The sequence below is a fragment of the Solanum verrucosum genome, unplaced genomic scaffold (genome assembly GCF_900185275.1).
Source record: "Solanum verrucosum unplaced genomic scaffold, falcon-dt-bn FXZP01000217.1, whole genome shotgun sequence".
NCBI lineage: Eukaryota > Viridiplantae > Streptophyta > Magnoliopsida > Solanales > Solanaceae > Solanum > Solanum verrucosum.
In genome coordinates, this window is record NW_026020032.1 from 1,458,878 (window position 1) to 1,480,999 (window position 22,122).

The 22,122-nt window shown below is 33.1% G+C and overlaps 3 protein-coding genes across 3 annotated transcripts; 2 read left to right on the forward strand and 1 right to left on the reverse strand.

Moving 5' to 3' along the window:
• Positions 1 to 3,222: 3,222 nt before the first annotated feature.
• Positions 3,223 to 6,604, reverse strand: LOC125821573 (lipid phosphate phosphatase 2-like). Its single transcript, XM_049500992.1, has 8 exons — positions 6,506 to 6,604; positions 5,411 to 5,635; positions 5,097 to 5,184; positions 4,818 to 4,927; positions 4,484 to 4,574; positions 4,203 to 4,391; positions 4,058 to 4,117; positions 3,223 to 3,531 (listed from the first exon to the last, which is right to left on the reverse strand). The coding sequence occupies exons 1-8, from the start codon at positions 6,539 to 6,541 to the stop codon at positions 3,362 to 3,364; spliced, it is 969 nt and encodes a 322-aa protein (XP_049356949.1). The 5' UTR covers positions 6,542 to 6,604; the 3' UTR covers positions 3,223 to 3,361.
• Positions 6,605 to 13,187: 6,583 nt separating this feature from the next.
• LOC125821574 (putative lipid phosphate phosphatase 3, chloroplastic) lies at positions 13,188 to 16,467 on the forward strand. Its single transcript, XM_049500993.1, has 8 exons — positions 13,188 to 13,415; positions 14,395 to 14,619; positions 14,754 to 14,841; positions 14,930 to 15,039; positions 15,162 to 15,252; positions 15,335 to 15,523; positions 15,613 to 15,672; positions 16,161 to 16,467. Exons 1-8 carry the CDS (start codon positions 13,380 to 13,382, stop codon positions 16,328 to 16,330), a joined length of 969 nt encoding a protein of 322 aa, XP_049356950.1. The 5' UTR covers positions 13,188 to 13,379; the 3' UTR covers positions 16,331 to 16,467.
• Positions 16,468 to 18,155: 1,688 nt separating this feature from the next.
• On the forward strand, positions 18,156 to 21,007 carry LOC125821550 (uncharacterized). The gene is made up of 2 exons (XM_049500968.1): positions 18,156 to 19,298; positions 19,867 to 21,007. The coding sequence occupies exons 1-2, from the start codon at positions 18,196 to 18,198 to the stop codon at positions 20,693 to 20,695; spliced, it is 1,932 nt and encodes a 643-aa protein (XP_049356925.1). The 5' UTR covers positions 18,156 to 18,195; the 3' UTR covers positions 20,696 to 21,007.
• The last annotated feature ends 1,115 nt before the right edge of the window (positions 21,008 to 22,122 follow it).

Sequence of the window (22,122 nt, forward strand, 5' to 3'; positions counted from 1 at the left end):
AAGCACATATAGATACATTTAGGGTCCGCTGTATAAATCCTTACAATCCATTTCCCTCCATTTAGTCCCGTATCATACCAATAATAAGTAATTTAGGCTCTCCAACACTACAAGCACATATAAATACAAACAGTGAAGATAAAACTGAAATTAAAAGTTAGTATATGGTCATGCTAATTAATCAAAATGAAGCTAAGAGGTCCATAGATAAAAATAAGAATAGATCTGCATATGAACCTAAAAGAGAAACTATCTGCTAAAAGTTCAGGATTTAGTTATCAAATAAGTTGCATCAATTTGCAAACTGATGCATTTACTCCTATTCTTCCATGGGATTAAACATTTTCAAGTACCAATAAACACAACAAAATTATTCTCACAATGTAGTTCTAATTCTTCAACTAGAAAGGTAAATCTGCAGCAAGCTCTCCAATTTTAAGCAAATATATCGCTTTGATGACAGAAATTGCCATCAGTTGGTTAACTTATTAGTTCCCCTCCCTCACTGTTTTTGTTTTTACTAAATAATTTAGCTTTCAACCAAGTACATCACTAAACCTTTTTGTAGCATGAATGCCAAAAGGTAATATTAGATCAATTCTAAAAAATATACACATAAAATATCTAGTTTTGCAGAAACACCACGAGTTCACATACACCATAAACTACCTACTAAATTCTCCCCCGCCAACAACATGCTTCAATTTAAACTCTTATCCACTATAAACCAGTTCGAAAAAATCTAAAAAAGTCCAGCTAATACAATGTCTTCACAATTTACTCTCTAATTTCATCACTTTTAGGCTATAGCACTTCATATCCTCATTTTCCTTGCAATAATTCTTTTTTTTTTTTTTTTTGAATTTGTCCTCGTCACCTTAATACTCTCACTTGAGTTACAAGCTTACGCTACCAAGCTCAGCATTTTCCAAACAATAACACTTACATATGACAATTCCTTATACTATTCCAACTAAACCAAACACATACATGATACAACAGCAAATTCACAAGTTACTTTTTCTTCACACATACACCAGCAGCAGCCGGTCAGCATCTCATCCACTAAAATACCATCAACATGCTTCAATTTAAACTCTATGCGCTATAAACCAGTTCGAAAAAACTTCACAGAAAATAAATAAAGTTAGGTTTTGCAAGTGTTTTTTATCCATAAAAATCACCTAATACAATGTCTTCACAAATTACTCTCTAATTTCATCACTTAATACTTCAATTCAAACTCCAAATCCTCATTTTCCTAACACTTAAATATACTTAAATTTTCACATAACTCGCACTATTCCAAATAAACCAAAACACATACACCAGCAAAATCACAGGTTACTCCTCCTCCTCCTCCGCATCAGTAACCAAACCGAACTGCTTAAGGAACTGTTATACTAATATTAAACAACAATAATCAACGGAAAAAGTAACAAAAACTTCGCCGTTGCGAAAACTGAACAGACTACAAAAAGTACATTGATAAAAATACCGAAAACTGAAAAAATTAATTCACCTGAAAAACGATCTGGAGAAGAGAATGCGAAGGAGAAAACGCTTTCGTTTTGCTTCTGGAAATTCAAATAATTGGAGAGATAAAGGTGAAGAGGAAAAGCAAAAGCAAAGGAAGCGTCAAAAATGCAGTGTGATAAAAAAGTGAAATGGAATTTGAACTGAGATTTTTGGTAAAATAGGAAAGAGTTGAGTAAGATAGAGCCAAAAAGAGACAATTATTAAATCAATTTTACATTTATTATTATTCCCAATCCCGAGTTCACATTTGAGCTTCGAAAAAAATTGAATTGCACATTATTGGGTCTGTTTTAATAAAAGGTTTAGTATTTAACATAATAATAACGACTAGTTAGGTATGAGGAGAGTAATGTGTACACAATGTTACTTCTAATTTGCAAAGGTAAAGGTTGTTTTTATTGATAAACGTTCGTGTGTCAAGTAAAACATATTAAAATCAGGAGTAAGGAAAATACGAGTTTGATTATGACTCATTATTTAGCTCAATTCAGTGCAAGTAATATTTGATCATTGACTCGACCATTTATTAGAGACTCAACTCATTTTCACTCATCTAAATTCAATACCCATTTGAGATTCTTAGTATCTAGTTTACAAACTCGACAACAATCCAAAAAAAAAAACGTAATTTCATAAGTGGGGTTTGTATGCAATCTTATTCCTACATTTATGGAATAAAGAGATTGTATTGACCTTCAGCAACCCTCAATCTTTATTCAGACTTATAATCAGTAATATGAACAAACTCATAGATATGAAATAAACATGTTAATCAGAAGATAACATCTTAACTAGTCGAGTAATAATCTATCATTACCTAACAAAATTAAGTATGTTGATCAAAAGATAACAATCTCAATCGATCGAGTAATAATCTATCGTTACCTAATTAAGTATTCGTGTCCAATCAAACATTTTCATATAATAAGAAATTGATGTGTAAACAAATCATGTTCATGTTATTGTCAAGGACCACTTCTCGATTCTTTGCTTATTCTTGGTGTGTTTGGCCTTTCTACTTTTCTTTAGCTACGATACGCTTGTTCCTTTTTCCGGTATAAGAATCATCGTAAAATCAAAATTTAAAATTTATAAATTCAAATTATAGTTTTTTTTGAGTTATTTGATTTTAAATTAATATTTTACGTATATTAAATAAATTTCTTAAAATAAATATAAAACTAAAAGATACTTCATATACTAGCTCTGCCCCTAATAGTAATGTTTTTCCAAAGAGAATATTATCGTCCTATGTAAGTATCGATAATCTGTCTATCAAGGATAAGGCAGACGAAAGAAATAACATACTACTATTTTTTGGCTTTTTTGCTTCTACTAGTATTCTAAGTTGAAATCCCACAATTTTCTTCAAGTTTTATTGACCACTTGGCTATACCGTTAGGTGCATAAACATACATTATACATTTGTCGATTGTATATTTTTGGAGAATTTGATATGGATGTGACATCAAAAGTGACGAGTTCGCGCAACTTAGGTTATAGCACCTTCATTTTCCCTTTTAAGTACTAAAATTTCAAGGAATCATTGAGATGAGCAGAGTCAATTCCAGATTAACAAAGTGATCTTTAGCTCAAAGAAAGAAACAATTACAAAATCATCAACCAATTGAACTAATAATGCAACAAATTACACAGAAAAAGAAAAAGAACTTAACACTAATTAAACAATTTCAGTAATCAAATAGTTCCCTAAAGCTAAAATACTTAACAAAAACAGACATAAATATTCACAAGAAAATAACAAACTGTGCCAACTAAAATACTTTGACAAATATAAGCATAAGCGTACAGTGTTTGTGTCTCACATTCTGCCATACTCCACATCCTCAAATGGATTGGGAGTTGTACCGGATCGCTGATTCAGTTGTACCTCGGGACGTTCTATCTCTAATCCTCCGTTAGTAGGGTGGACGTGTTGTCTGCTACTACGAACCTCCTCCATTGCACGGAAATATGCATAAGGTCCCCATCCTGAGAACAGCGAAAAAAATGAACATATCGGGTTAATTTCAGAATTGTGTCCACTATAACAGTAAAGTCACGGAGAAGAGATTTTGTGCAATGCCTTCTCCTAGATCATTAGCAACAAAAAGGAAAAACCGTGGGGGATTAGAAGAACACGCGATTGGAATATATGATCAGATCACACTAAGATGATTGAATCTTCTTTGTTTAAAGAACTGAGTTGAGAAAAGGCAGATGTATAGAACCTTTCAACGAGATATAGTTCTCTCGAAATGGAATATATGCCAAACGTAAGCCAGATTAGTCAACATTGACAAGATTTTATTTGTAACGAGTGGTTTTGTTGGTTGGTTGATTGGTCACATTTTTGTCATGAAATGGTGTAATTAACTTGGTATTAGTCTGGATATGGACTATTTTGAAGTACTAAGGAGCTAACAAAATCGAAAGGATTGGAGAAAGGTTTGTTTAAGAGCGAGGAATAACTACACAAAATATAATAAAAGTGGGAGGAGATTAGTGAAGAACGTACCTTCAGTATGGTATGGAGCAGGGAAGAACTGCAGGTAACAGAATGTTGCAACGAAAAGGCCTGAAATGTGAAACATATGGAGTTAGTATTTATCAAACGAAATGCAGTCCTCGTTTAATGCTAAATGTAGAATTTCAAGACGAACCTATCATTCCTCCAGTGAACACGTCTTGCCAATGATGCCAGTAGTCATCCACACGTGAGACCCCAACAAGAGATGCCATTAGGAGAGGAAGAAAAACTATGCATAGTTTTGCCACATGCCCTCGGCGATCAAATGCTTTAATCTTCCCTGCTAAATACAACGATAGAAACCCGAGACCAGCAAATGACCCTGCAAAAGAAGAACTCAAATTTTCTTAATATCTCAGAAATCCTGATTTAATGTACATGGATAGTGGAAGCGGAGAAAGTTGAGCTAAATACATGAGGTATGCCCGCTTGGGAAGCTCTTATGTCCTTCCTTAATATCACTTGCTTTACCATGGCATTTCACGTCTCCCCACTGATCGTACTCCTGAAAAGAGAACAACAAAATAAATCAATCGACTTACGATGGAGTTGAGCACCACTTTTATCAATACGCTTCTAAGTGTATTACAGTTATGATCATCATTCATCAAGAAAATCACTTTCATTATCAGATAAACATACGGATGCTCTTATTGAGTCAAACAAAAATGCACTAAGAAGCTTACCCTTAATTGGGAAAAAGGTAAAACTTTTCCAATCAGGGAGACTGGGAGAGTAAGATACATACATCTTTACCATCAGGAAAGCAACGCCAGAAAAAGTCCGGTCGGGGACGGCCTACTCCATTCTTGATGGCATCCGTGATTACAGCCGTAATAAGTACAGCAAATAAGAGGCCTGCAATTTTTGGACAGGTCTAGCGCAGTTAGTAAAGTTGTTTGGAAAACCAAAAAGGAAAACATTCCTTTTAGTACAACAATGAAAACAAAGTCACGGAGACAAAAATCACTTCTACCCGATATTTCAATCCGTACTAAGGGGAAAATAACTCTGAAATGGAAATTACCTAGAATGCTGTGGTGCAGATCATAGACATCCTTCCTCCGAAGATAAACGAAAAGGAAGATGATAATAGGTAATACAACTGCATATAGCTGTTCATGAAAGAAATCTGTTAATAACACTAGAAACTCCGGGATTTGATTACAAAAAATTTGAACTTTTTGAAATTCGCAAGCACAGTATAATCAGCACTCCGCCCACACCTCTATTCTATCGTAGAATAGAAGCTTCAATATCCTATTAGAGCAATTAATTAAACTTTCCGTACATTACATTGATACTCAACTCAATATGTTAAAAAAGAAAAGGAATACTCACGGGAACAGACCACACTGGGACCGTATTATCTTTCATGGGATATTTCAGATCAGTCATCATATCCTTTCCAACATACCGGTGAAATGGACCGATGACATAAAGGACTACTTCTATTACTACAAGCAGTAGCAATATAAGCCAGTCATGCATGTGAATTCTTGCAACTGATGATCCATGAGACTTGATAGTATGTCCACATCCAAGCTCAATCGCATTTGTATTACCCTGTTCCATTTGAAACAGAAATATCAATACGTACTGTTGCAAAAACAAATTAGTATACAAATTGACAGTTCATTTGATAAAACATTCTAAAAGGCCTAAGTACTTTGAAGTTAGCAAAGCCAGAATGAATAAGCACTTCGTTTTGAACCACACGACATAATCTTCAGAAATGGGAATACAGCAACAACAAACATATATGACTCAAAAACAAGCAAGTTGGAGTCGGCTATGAATCCTCACTGTCCATATCAGTCCATTTAAGCTAATCTTGGTCCGGTTTTGTATAGGAGAAGAATTAAGAATAAACATAAAGTTATTATATATAACCACAACATGCTGAAATTTCTAGAAACTATAATCCTGCAGAAAGAAATAGTTGTAGATATACCAATGAAATAAACAGTATCATCACTAAAAGATCTTCCAATATCACTACAGATTTCGTTCATTATCTTACTGGAGCACTAAATTGCACTGATTGAATCTACATCAAGAACCCCATAGTTCAATCCTCCCAATTCTTCTCATCCCATACAAAATTTGGATTTTTCATCATAACATCCACAGATTGCTGCTAAACAAGACAGTCAAAACAATTAAGTACCATACGCCATACGAGTAAAGGACAATTGCAACAACAACACACCCAGTGTAATCCCACGAGTGGGGTCTGGGGAAAGTAGAGTCAACATGGACCTTACCCCTACCTTGAGAGGTAGAGAGGTTGTTTCCAATAGACCCTCGGCTAAACGACAATTGCAAGAGAATGAAAATAGAAACAGCATTGATAAGCAGAACCAGAAATCAAAACTAAAAAAATATAGATATCATGAAAAATGGGAAAAGAACACAGCAAAAAGGCCAACAAACCTGAAACACAGTCCTAATCTTGTCTTTCCAACCCATTTAAGCACTGCTGATACTTCAATTAGAAAGAGCAGAATCCAACCTCACAGATAATCTTGGGACCTAGAATCCAAAAAAGCACCAAAATTAACAAAAAAAGACGAGATTTTAAAATGAGTTCCCACAAGTTTATGCCTTAAAGCTTCAATTTTTCAGTCACAGAAGAAAATTGAGAAAAAAATACAGTATGAAGTAGTAAGACTTTAAAAGAGCAGAAACCCAAAAACCAACCAATATTAAGAAAGGAAACATGATTTATCAACAAAGAATCCTTCTAAATTATACCAAGACTGACTACTACTATCATTAAGAACAATTTTGACTTTTTAAAAGAAAATAATGGTACTAAATCAAACATTAAGCACTGAGAGGTACCCTTTTGGCAGATATTTTCTAAGGAAACAAAAGAATAATTCAAATGGGTCCCCACAAGATAAAGCTTCAAACTTTAGCAATGGAAGAACGTAAGGCAAGAAAAGAAGAAAATTGAGAGACAATACAGTATGAAATAAAAGACTTTAAGATAGAAGCGACGACTACAACAACAACATACCCCATGAAATTCTACAGGTGGGTTGGGGGAAAGTAGAACGTACATAGACCTTATTCCTATCTTGTGGGGGTAGAAAAGTTATTTCCCGAAAGACTGTCGGTTCAGGTAACACATATCAAAACAGAAACACAAGACCCCACCATTTATAAGGGGAAAAAATTCTTCTAGCTATGACACCAAGACTGACTATTAGCCTCATCATAAGAACAATAATGACTTTTCAAAGGTAATTAATGCTGTTAAATCAAACGTTGAACAGTACTCATTTTAGCAGATATTTTCTAAAGAAGCAAAATAATAATTAATTGGGTCCCCCACAAGTTAAAGCTTCAATCTTTAGCAATGGCAGAACATAAGGCAAGAAAGAATCACCACAGAATGTGGTGCAGCGGATGGGGATGCTCTTTCAGGCCCAAGATATGGAAAGAGCCCAAAAATGAGTCTAAGTGATGCGAATCCAGATTAGTCAAACACCAACGCAAGTATCAAACACCGAATGGAAAATTTTAAAAAAAAAGTAATAAAGAATAAAATGGAGAATCCAAACTCACAGAGAATCTTGGGACCTAAATTCCACAGACAAGATTTATCAGCAAAGAATCCTTCTAGAAATGACTAATACTATCATCATAACTCATAAGATCAATTTTGACTAATTAAAGATTCATTTTTTCATCAAGTTTTTGTTTAAAGATTCAATTTTTCAACAATAAAATGGAGAAAAAAAAACACAGTACACTTCAAAAGTAGCAAACACAACAAAAACCCACCAAAAATAATAAACAATACAAGATTTATCAACCAAAAAAACCCTTCCAGAAATTATATCAAGACTGACAAATATACATCATAATAAGAACAAATTTGACTTTTTAAAAGAAATTAGTAGTGTCAAATCAAAGATTATGCACTGAAAGTTACCTTTTTTAGCAGATATATTTACTGGGGAAGCAAAAGAATAGTTCAAATGGGTCCCCAAAAGAAGATAAGGCTTCAATCTTTAGCAATGGCAGACCATAACTACACAAGACAAAGATGGAAAAAAAAAAGTATGAAAATAATTTTGTATAATGGATTTTTCTTCTTTAGGAGACAGTTTTTAAGACTTTCAAAAAAATTAAGAAAATTCAACAACTACGCAAAATATGGTGCCGAGGTACATGGAAAGTGCACAATCTTTTATTTTTGAAAAATTGAGATTTTAAAATAGGGATGGGAGATTCCAAAGACCAAGACTTTTTTTTTCCGAGATTATTATTAAAGTCTAATTAAATTTAAATTTCAATATTACAAGGCCTATTTTAAGAGGTGTTGGTTTCGATTCGAGGCTTTAGATTAAGAATAGATCAACACCAATCATCCTATTACTATTCACGTCGATGAGTATTAAATTATTTGATCAGAGCCGTTGATTTTGTCAAATATGTTACTCTCTCCGTCTCATTTTATGTAGCACCATTTCCTTTTTGATCAGTTCCAAAAAGAATGTCATATTTTCTTATATGGTAAATATTTAAAGGTACAATTCCTCTTTTACCCTTGTTGGTCCCACTTAATCTTAAAATAATACTCCAACACATTTATGAGGAGAGAAAAAAGTGAATCTACTTTTTAAAGGGCAATTTGGTAAATATTTCAAAGTCTTCATTTATTTTTTAAACTCCGTACCCGGTTAAATATTGCTTCATAAAATGGGACGGAGGGAGTAAATTATTTGGTCAGATAATGATGACTTGGTTGGTTATTGTGGGTTTCCAGGCAATAACTGTCGACGTGTAGGACCTACACAAGATGATTGATATTTTCCGTTTAAATGGCCAAAAAATTTAATCAGGATTTTGTTAGAAATTTAAAAAGTATAATATTTTTTTTATTTTTAAATAAATTGATCTTTTTCCTATTTTTTTTTTAATTAAAGGTATTAAAGTTAAAAGGGTAAAAATGTTCAAAAAAGTAAAATAACATAGTGTGAAATATATTATTTTACCATTCTGGCCAAAAAGATTTTTCCAAAAAAATAAATAAATAGTTTGACTTGATACGGAGTTTAAGAAAATAAAAAATAATTTAATGTTATAATCCTAAATTAACTTGTGTCGAATATACTAAAATATTTTTTAATTCGTATAGCCTTACGCATACTATGTGTAAAATTGAAAAAGTGTTGCCAAAGAATAAAAAAGGTCGTTGTTTTTAAAATAGAGGGAATATTTTTTTTAGAGTTTATTGAGTAAATATTATTTCATCTAGTCTTAAATTATGTCGTGTTTTTCTTTTACACACTTAAAAATATTAATGAAGAGAAGTTTAGACTTTTTTTTACCTTTATTTGTGTTGTAAAATGTATTCTTTTTTCGTTAAATATTTACTTTGTTTATGTGTTATATTGTCTCATAATTGAAGTGTTTGTAGTTTCCAACATAAATTACACGATTTAAGGTATTAATTTTATCTTAAATTTCTAAAATGATTAATAACTGCGATAACTAGTCTTAAAAAACATGATAGGTAAATTGAGACACGAAAAGTAATTACATATCAATTTATTTTTGAATTTTATAATTTTGACACCAAATCTCTGAGAAAAATGAAATCTTTTAACCCCCAAATTTTCTAAAGTGTGTCTACATGGACTGAACCAAAAAAATTTCTAAAGTGTGTCTACATGGACTGAACCAAAAAATAGTGTGATTAGCTCATTGGAATTCAGTAATTTATAAAAAAATAAAATAAAAAAATTCTCAGATTAAGAAATTATAAAAGGTAAAATCGATCCTTTAACAACAAAAAGTAAAAAATTCAGATAGTTAATCAACCAAACTAACATTAGAATAATGGGACTTCCTTCAAATACAAGTTTTGTGGCTAACATGTATTGATTTAACGTTTATAAAATCCAAACTAAATCATGTATATAATTGAATTTAAATAAGTTCTAGAACAATTGCTTTAGTCAACAAAAATCTTATGGCCTTTTCTGTTTAATTTCTTTGACTTATCTAGAAAAAATAAAATAGTAAAAGGTTAGGTAGAGAATTTTGAAACATATTATTAGTTTTGTTGCTCGAGGTCATCACGTAGTTAATTTTTAATTTTTATATTAAAGTAAAAAATAATTATTTCCATAATATATGTATTTCGATTTTTAATTAGCTGTCTTTAAGTCACTGAAAATAATACTCCTATATTATGAAAAAAAAATCTACCCAAAAAGAAATGCCAAAAAAGTTTAAAGATTTTGTGTCAAATACTTGGATTTTGAAATAATATTTGCAAATATTTTTAGCTATAATATGAACTAACGAATTTATTAAAAAAATATTATATTAGTAAGAAAAAAAATCACATAATAGATGTAAAAATAATTTTTTAAAAAAATAAATAAATAAATTATAGTTTGGTGTTCCTTACCTTTCTCTTTAAATATTAGTAGTATTAGCCTTATGCATTGTGAGTTGCAATTCTTTTCGAAGCAATCACTTTACCTCCAAAAGGTATGATAAGTCTCCGTATATTTTATCATCTTTAAGTTTCATCGTAAAATTATACTGGATATATAATTATTATCGGTGTAAAGGGTGGGGCCTGACTCTGTTAATTAAGCCATTGGAGTAGGTCAAACAGAACACATGCTAAAAGTTTGGCACAATGTTGGTGGGATATTATTAAAGAATTATTTTTTGCAGTAATTTTCTAAAAATAAATAAATTAATATATGATGCCAACAAATTAAAATCATGTTGCGTTTATAAAATCTAATCGGAGAATCAAATACAGGTTGGTTAATTTGTTTTATTGAATATAAAATAATCCAATATAAAATGTATTGATACTTTTAAATAGTTGAGCCATATTCGCTAGGAATAAAAAACTAACTCTTTGTTATATATAAACGAAGTTCATACCCTTAATATCATGATGTGTTTATTACAACTTATATCCGAGTCTTCATTGTGATCTTATTTTTTAATTAGTTTCCGTTTAAATTCACTCATTTAAATTTCTGATTTCGCCACGAATTATGACATGATGTAGTTGAAAACGTTAAGCATTTTGAATCAAAGTTTTTAAATTTTATAGAGAAAATGATGATAGGAAATAAATGAATGAATAAACAAAGAGCTTTGAAAAAATCTTTTATTCTTTAATTTTCTTCCTTCTTGTAATTTTTCCACTTCATATTTGACAAGAAAAATATATTGCAGAATATAAATTAATGAAATTGATTGACCAACAATAATCACATATCGTTTACTAGCTTTCTCAGTATTTTCACATAATATTTTACAAATAAAATAATCGTACTTCTCATATATATTTGTTGTTCTAGGAAGTTTCATGTATTAATCATTTGAATCACGATTTTACTGGATCGACTAATTTAAATTCGCATTGCATGAGAGCAATTAAAGGTGAAACCGTTCCTTACCAGGTCCTTTTCATGATTTCTAATGCTCAAACCCGATGCATCCGATTAAGTGTGAAGAAGTTTAATGTGGATCTAGAGTCGATTATGAGTTCACCAAATATAAAGAAATTGAATAACTATATATAAATATTTAACTATAAACCCATTTATTATTATAGTATAGCTTGAAATTGTTATAGAAATTCATACACTTTAAATTTAAATCCGTATTTAAAAAGACCATATCCATCCTATCATCATGAATCATGATCTCGATTGTATGTTTTTTTTTATGTTTGAAGTAACATGTCACATGTATTAAACTTTAGTAACATAATCATAAGCAATTTCTTCTTACAATTTAATTCTTGTGTTTGTAATTTGCTTATTGTTTTTTTTTTTTTTTTAATTTTGTAATTACAAATGCCAATGACTCATCATGCATCAAGGATGATAAAAAGATGGAACATCAATTATTAATATGGGTGGATCTAGCTAGAAGTTTTGATACGCGTTCGATTGAATTAAGTACCTTTTATTTATATAGTATATTTGTCTTAATACATACATTAAGCATGTATAATTATTAAATTTAGAATCAATTTTTTACCTCACGAAATCGCCATTCTAAAATTTAAAATTTATTAAGCTGAAATTATGATTCCGTCTCCTATTATTAAAATAAAATAGCTATCTGTCTCCAATTAATAAGTAAAACAGCTCAGATGCCACCTGCCCTCAACTTTCTTATCCAGTAATTTCTCAACTATAAATACAATAATTTTCTCATGTTAAATGATGGATTTCCAAGTGGTTAAATATATAAATATCAATTAATTATATTTATATTTATAGCTAAATATAAGAATCAATTGAATAATTAGGAAATGCCATAGTTTCTTAATTTGTGATTATGATCTTCATTTTTTGACATTTAAAACTGATGAGTGATTTTAAGGTAATCATCTTATATTTAAACATTATTGGGATCATCACCCAAACAATGAGCCTTACAACTTGCAAATTAAGATTTAATCGAGCTCTAATATAAATACTAGGGAGGTGAGAGGGTGTTCACTCGAACCCTCACTAAAATAATAAACTCGCAAATTAGGATTTAATTGAGCTCTAATATGAATATCTAGAGAGGTGAGAGGTTGTTCGCTCGAATCCATCACTAAAATATTACACCCTTTGTTTCATATTAATTGAATTTGTGAGAATATAATGTACACTTATCAAGAAAAACATTCAAGGACATAATTTAAATCATACTTTCCACTATTATCTTTATGAAATATTAAATGTAACTTGGAAATGAGAAAAAAAATTCTAACATCCAACTTAAACTTTGAACAGTTCAATTATTTTAAACAATGAAAAAAACCCCAAAAATTTAATTAATATGGAATAGACAGAGTACACAACGTGTGTCTCTGGAATGGGTGTACAAAATTACAAAAAATATGAATTCCGATAATAGGACATTAGTTTAGTTAAGGTGTGTCTCTGAATTATCGATCATCCGGATACTTGTGCCTTATCCCATATATATTTCTTTTATTTGGGTAAGTGATTCATGTAATCCAAAATTCCACACTACATTTGACTAGTGTTCTGCCATTGCTAAAGTTTGAAACTTCAAAAGGAAAATTCAAAAAGGTACTTAATTTTCATTGCTTAATGTTTAATTTAACCCCATTAATTTCTTTCTTGAAAAATCAAATTTGTTCTTATTATGATTCTATATTAGTCCTTCTTGATATCATATCATATCATATTTGCTAAATAAATATTGTTTCTTTTATTAATTTTGGTGTTTTTTTGGATTTTAGGTCCTCAAGATTCTCTGTAATTGAAGTATTAGCAGTTCTTAAATGGGCTGGAAAGATAAGATTAGAACTGTATTTCAGGTTTGTTTGCCTTTTTTGCTTTGGTTGATTTTTAGTTTTTGATTTCTTGTTCTGTTTATGAATTGTTGTTTCTATTTTTCATTCTCTTGCAATTGTCCTTTACTCATATGGTGTATAATACTCCGTGGGTCTGGGAAGGGTAGTGTGTACGCAATCTTACTCGTATATTGTAAAGGTAAAGAGACTGTTTTCAACAGACACATCAAAATAGTAAGAAAAGGAAATACAGTAGTGAAGAAGCAGCCATGCAGAAAATAATAGAGAAACGAAAAATAGGAACAACAAATAATATGTTCATCAAAGCAAAGGAAACAACATGTAATAATAAAATTGAAGAATAAGATAGTAGGAGAAGTAATATAATAATCTGCGGATTTTAGGATGAAAAAATCCAATTTTTTATGGGGTGAGAAGAATTGGGGGCATTGAAATATGGTGTTATTAATCTAGATTCAATCAGTGCAATTTAGTGCTCCAGTAATATAATCCAAAATTATATGGATGAACTCTGTAGAAGGGGAGGGGAGACTTAACGTAACTGGTAAAGTAGTTGTTATGTGATGAGGTTACTCGTTCAAACTGTGGAAATAGCCTCTTGCAGAAATGCAGGGTAAGACTGCCTACAATAGACTCTTGTGGTTTAACACTTAATCTTTATTCATTATTCTTCTCCTATATAAAACCGAACTAAGATTAGCTTAAATCGATTGATATTGACAGTGAGGATTCATATAGCCGACCTCAACTTGCTTGTTTTTGAGGCGTAGATGTTTGTTGCTGCTATATTCCCAATATTTCTGATGATTAATACTTCGTGTGGTTCAACACGAAGTGCTTGTTCATTCTGTGGTTTTGCTAACTTTGCTAACTTCAAAGTACTTTTGGTTGTTAGAATGTTTTCATCAAATGAACTATCAATTCGAATACTAATTTGGTTTTGCAACAACGCGTATTTATATTTCTGTTTCGAATGAAACAGGGTAATACAAATGAGATTGAGCGCGGATGTGGACATACTATTAAGTCTCATGGTTTATCTGTTGCAAGAATTCACATCCATGACTGGCTTATATTGCTACTGCTTGTAGTTATATGTATAGTTCTTTATGTCATCGGTCCATTTCATCGGTTTGTTGGGAAGGATATGATGACGGATCTGAAATATCCAATGAAAGATAATACAGTTCCAGGGTGGTCTATTCCTGTGAGTATTGTAACGTAAACACTGAAGCTTCACGAGTGTAGGCGGAGTGCTGATTACACTTGCAAATTTCAATTTTTTGTAATCAAATCGCGGAGTTTGTAGTGTTTTTCTTAACTGATTTCTCTAATGAACAGCTATATGCAGTGTTATTGCCTATTATCATCTTCGTTTTCATCTATCTTCGGAGGAAGGACGTTTATGATCTGCACCACAGCATTTTAGGTAATTCCCATTTTAGAGTTGGTACGGATTGGAACATTGAGTAGATGTAACTTTACTAATTACGCCTAGGCTTGTTCGAAACTTGCAGGCATCTTATTTGCCATACTAATTACAGCTGTAATCACTGAAGCCATCAAGAATGGAGTAGGACGTCCTCGACCTGACTTTTTCTGGCGTTGCTTTCCTGATGGTAAAGATGTATGTATCCGTTACGTTTATCTGATATGATAGTGAAAGCCATCAAGAATGCATATTGCTTAAGTTGATGCTCAATTCTATTGTAATTTTCGATTGATTTATTTCGTTGTTCCTCGTTTTAGGAGTATGATCGGTGGGGAAACGTGAAATGCCATGGTAAAGAAAGTGATATTAAGGAAGGACATAAGAGTTTCCCAAGCGGGCATACAAGTGGTCTGAATTCTCGTGAAACCTTTCTTTCTTTAGTGGGATGACAATGAGTTTGATGTAACGAATTATGGCTTCTTCTTTGCAGCATCATTTGCTGGTCTCGGGTTTCTATCGTTGTATTTGGCTGGGAAGATCAAAGCATTTGATCGACGAGGGCATGTGGCTAAACTATGCATAGTTCTTCTTCCTCTCCTAATGGCATCTCTTGTCGGGGTCTCACGTGTGGATGACTACTGGCATCATTGGCAAGACGTGTTTGCCGGAGGACTGATAGGTTCGTCTTGATCAAATTCAACACTTTGAAGTAAACGAAGGCTACGTTTTATTTGATAAGTACTAACTCCATGTCGTTTCACATTTCAGGTCTTTTCGTTGCAACATTCTGTTATCTGCAGTTCTTCCCAGCTCCATACCATACTGAAGGTACTTCGAATTATTTTGTCGTATCCAGACTAATACCATGTTAAGTCGCCAACCAACAAAACCACTCGTTACAAATAAGATCTTGTTAACGTTGACTAATCTAGCTTATGTTTGACTTATATTCCATTTTGAGAGAGTTGAAAAAGCACTATCTCGTTGAAAGGTTCTATAGTACATGATCTCCTCATTCTCAACGCATTTCCTTAAACAAAGAAGATCCGATCATCTTGGCATGATCCTTTTGTTGACAGATGCTCTAATTACACTCGTAGTCAATATGTAGCCTGATCCTTTGGTTACATATTGTATCAGTAGAAATCCCAAAGCACAATCGCGTTTTCTTCTAATTTCCTACGATTTTTTCCCCTTTTTGTTGCTAATGGTCTTGGAGAAGGCATTGCACAAAATCTCCTTTACATGACTTTACTGTTATAGTGGACAAAATTCTGAAATCAACTCGATATGTTCATTTTTTTCGTTGTTCTCAGGATGGGGACCATATGCATATTTCCGGGCAGTGGAGGAGGTTCGTGTAAGCAGACAACACGTCCCCCCTACCAACGGAGGATTGGAGGTAGAACGTCCCGAGGTACAACTAAATCAGCAATCTGGTACAACTACCATTGCTTTTGAGGATGTGGAGCATGGCAGAATGTGAGATATAAGACACTGTACACTTATGCTTATATAACAAAGTTCTATTAGGTATTTGGAAATTTGTATAAGAACAAACAAAGAAATTAAAATTTAGTAAGAATCGATCGAATTGAGTTATGATCCGCTTTTTAGCTCGAACCATTTCAGCTCAAGTATCTTTTAGACTTGACCGACTCATTTAGTTACTTAACGTGTTTTGATCAGATCAAATTTAATTCAATCCGTCTATTATACCGAAAACATGTTAGTTGAGATCAAAATTAGGTAATATTGGTTATTATCCTTAGTGGGCCCAATCTATATGGGCCTCATACCAACCTCCAACATGAAATGTCTATATTAAATAAAAAATGTGTATGGACAACTTTTTTAAAAATAAAAAAATAATAAATCATCGATCAAATCACAGGTAAAATGTATGAATTTCTTAATATTATCGATGCACGTAAATTAAATTTTTTATAGGTCAAGGAGTTGTTGGAGACACTAAAAATACAAGAAACTATAATTTTAATGGGAGGTTTATTGCTTTACTTTCTTTATAAACTATACTACATTTTTTCTGATTTTTCTGAGAAAATATATAGTTGATTTCGATTTGAAAAGTTGGTCAATCAAAAATTATTAATCTAATATTGACAAACATGATTTTTAAATTGATTAGTCAAAGATGTTTTTTTAAAAGTACTTATAACAAGAAATATCTTTTCAAAATAATTTTAAAAAATTAATCAAATTAATTATAATTCAGATTCTTATCGTTTAAAACTTCTAACACTCTTTAAGGAGCTCTTTCATTTTCAAAGTCAACAAAATAAAGAGATCTTATTTATTTCATTACGATCCGATTAGTAAATTAGGTTTTTACACCATTAATATTTTTTTAACTTATATTATTAAACTTTTTATATAGGTATATACTCCCAAGTATAAACATGCAAGTGGCAAGTTGTCTTTGTGCTAATTTAGAGACTAGAAAGTAGGACCCACATGGTAGGGGCCAAAGAGAAAAATATATATGTGTGTCCACAAAAAACATACATTCATATTTTTGACTAGATTTTAGTATAATATAATTCCGATTTTAAATTTGTCAATAAATTTTATTTCAAATTTTAAATTATTTCTTATATTTCAATTAAGTATCTTAACCTATAATAAAGTATTTTTATTGTTCAGTTTTAATTCAATACTTTCAAAAATTATATGTGTAATTTAAGTATACATTACGTAAATAAGTTAACTACTTAAAATAAATCATTTTTCTTTAATTATATGCACTAGCCTTAGCAACTTGTAAAATTTAAAATTTGTTTCAACTGAGGCTAATGCGTATAACTAATGGAGATGACATATTTATTGTGGTAAACTTAGCTACCTATTAGACATTTGAGATTAACTTAAAAACATTTTTAAAATTTGAATTAAAAGAATTCGAAGGATTCAGCGGTAGTTCGAAAAGTTGTACTATTCGGGAATCTCGGAATCTATGCTTATTTTCAATTGCCGGAAGCATTTCGTCGATTATTGCGCCCTTCCTCGTCTCTGAGTCCCTAGGTATCCACCGTAAGTCGTTTCTCATTTGAACCTCGTCCTTTATTATGTGTTCAGATACTCAATTAAAATAAACAATAATTCAAGTATCTAAATAAAATTTAATGAATTATTCATTATATATATGGAATAAGCCTACTAAAATAATATCAAAATATATATTTTAAAAATCTCTTTAAAAATGTTTTTAAAATATATTTTTTTATTTTTTTTTTCTAGCACAACAGCTGTGAGAAGTATAAAGGAAAAAACAGCTTTCTCTGGCAAAACTATCTTTTTTTTTTCTCCCTTTTTTTCAAGTCTCTTTCCTATATGGACCCTCCACCGTTTTCCGGCGGACCAATCACGGCGGCGACGGCAGCCGTGCCACCGGCCGGAACCATCAATTATGCTGACTCAGCAGATTCCTCACCGGGATCCCGCCATACTGGTTCCTGGGACGAGCAGCAGCAGCCGTCACACACCGCCGCCGCCACCACCGGCGGAAAACTCCGGTTAATGTGCAGCTATGGAGGACACATATTCCCTCGTCCCCACGACAAAACTCTTTGCTACGTCGGCGGCGACACCCGCATTTTCGTCGCCGATCGTAACACCTCGTTGGCTGAGCTGTCTGCTCGGCTCTCTAAAACCCTTCTCGGAGGCCAACCCTTTTGCCTGAAGTATCAGCTTCAGAACGAGGACCTCGATTCACTTATCTCCGTTACCTCCGATGAGGATCTGGAAAACATGATCGATGAATACGATCGTATGAGTTCGTCTTCTAAAATTACTCGGCTTCGTTTGTTTCTGTTTCCGAGTAAAATTGATTCGTGGAATCCTTCAATTGGAATGATTAGAGATAGTTCAGTGAGATCTGAAGATTGGTTTGTTAATATTTTAAATGGGGCAAATTCTACTGCTTCAACAAAGGTATTTTCTGAGTCTTCTTCGGTGAATTGCCTTCTGGGTTTAGATGATGATTTAGGAAATGCGAATATTAAAGAAGTAGAAGCACAATTAGAGGTAAAAAACGGTGGGAATAGTGTGAAAGGTACTATACATGATATTCAATCGGTGCCGGATTCTCCGATGGTTGAAACGACGTCGTCTTTTGGGTCGGGATCGTCTATGCCGTCGCTGGCGAATTTGCCGCCGATAAGGGTTCATGTTGAGGAGAGTCAAAAGGGAGGTGGAATTGAGGAGCAGTTTGCACAGATGACTGTTGGGGTTAAGCAGAAGAATGAGGAAGGGGGATTTTTGGGTTTAGCTTCACCGCCGGCGCCGGCTGTTGTAGTGCCGACGACTGTTGTTTCCGGCGTGCCGGCAGTTGAGCAGATGATGCAACAACAGCAGCAACAGATACAGCAGCCTCAGCAATTGATGTCAAAGCCTGTTATTCCATCTGATTTGCCTTCCCCTGATTCAGTTTCAAGGTAAAATTCTCTACAAAAATCTGATCTTTTGCAAGAATCATAATATATCTAACCGGAGTAGTTGGTTGGGAATGGTAAGAGTATATGCAAACCTTAGGAGCCTTAGAGGTAGATAGTAGTAGTATTGCTGCTGCAGTTTCTTGTCCCCGGAGATTAGAGTAGAAGGTTAGTAGGAAGCAGGGCGTTGTCTTGTTGTCTGTTCATATTAGTAGTAGTATTGCTCCTGCAGTTTCTTGTCTTCAGAGCTTAGAGTAGAAGGTTAGTAGGAAGCAGGATTGCTCTTGCCGTTTCTTGTCCTCGGAGCTTAGAGTAGAAGGTTAGTAGGAGGCAAGGCGTTGTCTATTCATATTAGTAGTAGTAGTATTGCTCCTGTAGTTTCTTGTCCTCTGATTTTTGTTACTATCTGTTGTTCCTTGTACCTCGTTTATCGTATCGTGTTCTGTTGTAGTTTGTAATTTAGTTACTATTTGATATTTTTGTTATTATGTGTTGTTTCTTGTACTTCTGTTATGTCTTTTTCCAGGACTGGTTTGGACTGTTTTTAAGATCATGATTTAATTTGGTGCAGTGAGGGTAGTGGTAGGCAAAGACATTACTTTTATCAAGATCCAGGGGTTCATTTCCAGTCGGGGAGCGGTAGGATTTCAGGTAATTCAGTTGATCTGAATATGAGTGATTCAATGGGAAGGGTTCAGGTGAAACAACAAGTTCAGGATGGTGGTGGTGGATATGCATTGCCAGTACAATATGAGCAGCACCCACAAATGCTCCAACCCCAACAATATGTTCATGCTGGGCAGTATATACAACAGACACCTTCGGGGCATGTGCCTATGACGTCTTACTATCCTATGTACCCTTCACAGCACCAAACACATATGCAACACCCGAATCTTGAGCACCAGTATCCCGTTTACTTTATTCCTGCTAGACCTGGCCAAGGTTACAGTTTGCCATTGCAACAAACAAATTATACCGAGCCTGCTCAAACTGTCCCTCCTACTCGTTCCCAAACACCTCCTACTATGGTCAATCCGGCCTCAGCTTATAATCCGGCTAGAAATAATCCGTCATCTAATCCTGAAATGGTTGCTGGTACATACAGAACTTCAGCTTCAGCGGCTCCACAATTAGTTCAGATCAATCCTGGCCAGCATCAGCCACAATACGTGAACTACTCTCAGATTCAACATCCTTCTCAGTCAATTCCTCCTACTTCAGCCACTACCACCAATTATGCTTATGAATTTGCTGATCCACATGCTAAGATGTACTACAGTCAGGCTCTTACTCCCCAATTGGCTGCACAATATCAAACCATGACATCTGCCCCTGCAGTAAGTTTCGCAGAAACTTCCTCTCAGCTCTCCGTGGAGAATTCGAAGCAGCAAAATTAGAACTTTGCAGGCATGAAACTGTGAGTTGGTCGTAAAGAAGCAATTTTGAAACGTTGGTTCAGTTTGTCTTGAATATTCTGTTTAAATGTTTGAATTCTTATTGTTATTGGTTTGTCGCATGTGTAAGTTATAGGTAATAAGAAAGTCGGGGTCTTTCTTTTCTTTTTTTCTGTAAGTAATGCTGTTATTACCCATGAAAGCATAATGGTACAAGATCTTGCTGTAAAATTTCAAACTCATATGGTACATTCTCAGTTCTATGTATGGTTTTCGGAACAAATATAAAGTCGTGATTTGAGGGATTTCCAAAGTTATCGCTATGTTGCGCTGCATATATTTGTTAGTTTCACTCCTCTGAATCTTGTTGTTTCTTTGTTCATGGAGGACGATATAACTGTTTGTCTGGATAATGTTTGTCTATAGTGACACTGTTTGTCTGGATAATGTTTAGCTACTATAGTGAAATATTCTTATATTGAGAACATGTATTTTAACAGCGACAATAAGAACTTGATTGTTACAGTGAAATGTTGTTATAGAGAGATTTGACGGTATTATCTCGAGATTTGTGATTTCTGCAGCTTCATTCCCAGTCTGTTGTTTACAAAGTTGGTATTCTGTATTTTACCAACTGTATTCATTAGTATGGTTTTGTAAATATTCTGTACACTGATTTTCATGTTATGGTAGTAAGAACCAAATTAGCATCAATATTCTGTTTAATTACAGTGTGTTAATTCTTTCGATGTGTCGTGGCCAAGTCAGTTTGCGCGCACCTTGACTAACCTCTTGTGGTACTTGCTATCTCCGAAAGCATAGGTACCGGAGAACTCTATTCCCCAAATGCTTAGTCAGATGAGAAGAAAAAACCTAGTATTTTCTTCGCCTCCATTGAGATTTTGTATCCGAGACTTTATGATTCTTAATTCACTTCTTTAATTACAAGATCACATTCTTGTATTTAATATTTCTAGTTGTAAGAGCCACATGACTTCTATCAAGCAATAAGAGCGCAACAAATGATGTCGCACATCACATATCCGAGCTTTAGAAGGATGGGTTTATCATCCATCGAGTTTCGAACCGTCCACAGATCTATTATAGTTACTCATATGCTACCAAACAACCTACTCCAAATGAATCACATAAAAGTAATATTTGTTCACTGATTATCATGTCATTTTTCATTAGGTTTCTTTAATCTTCATTAACAAAGTTAATTAAGATTATATTATATACTTTAAAAGGTACGAGGTTTATGACAAAATTGATACCAATCAGTTTATGCAAGATTTGGATTGTCTTTCCCAATGTTTATGTCAAAAGCTGGCAATTTTTATTTTTTTTTAGTTTAATTTGCTGAGTCCTTGCCATGTCATAGCCAGCACATGTTTATGTCTCATTTTGAAACTGCAATTATAACAAAT

Coding starts and splice junctions, on each gene's coding strand:
- LOC125821573 (XM_049500992.1), bottom strand. CDS start 6,541: ATGGGTTGGAAAGACAAGATTAGGACTGTGTTTCAG. Junction 5,185..5,410: donor TCCCAGTGTGGTCTGTTCCC/GTGAGTATTCCT, acceptor TTTCATGAACAG/CTATATGCAGTTGTATTACC. Junction 4,118..4,202: donor GTTCACTGGAGGAATGATAG/GTTCGTCTTGAA, acceptor TTCACATTTCAG/GCCTTTTCGTTGCAACATTC.
- LOC125821574 (XM_049500993.1), top strand. CDS start 13,380: ATGGGCTGGAAAGATAAGATTAGAACTGTATTTCAG. Junction 14,620..14,753: donor TTCCAGGGTGGTCTATTCCT/GTGAGTATTGTA, acceptor TCTAATGAACAG/CTATATGCAGTGTTATTGCC. Junction 15,040..15,161: donor GCTTTCCTGATGGTAAAGAT/GTATGTATCCGT, acceptor TCCTCGTTTTAG/GAGTATGATCGGTGGGGAAA.
- LOC125821550 (XM_049500968.1), top strand. CDS start 18,196: ATGGACCCTCCACCGTTTTCCGGCGGACCAATCACGGCGGCGACGGCA. Junction 19,299..19,866: donor TCCCCTGATTCAGTTTCAAG/GTAAAATTCTCT, acceptor AATTTGGTGCAG/TGAGGGTAGTGGTAGGCAAA.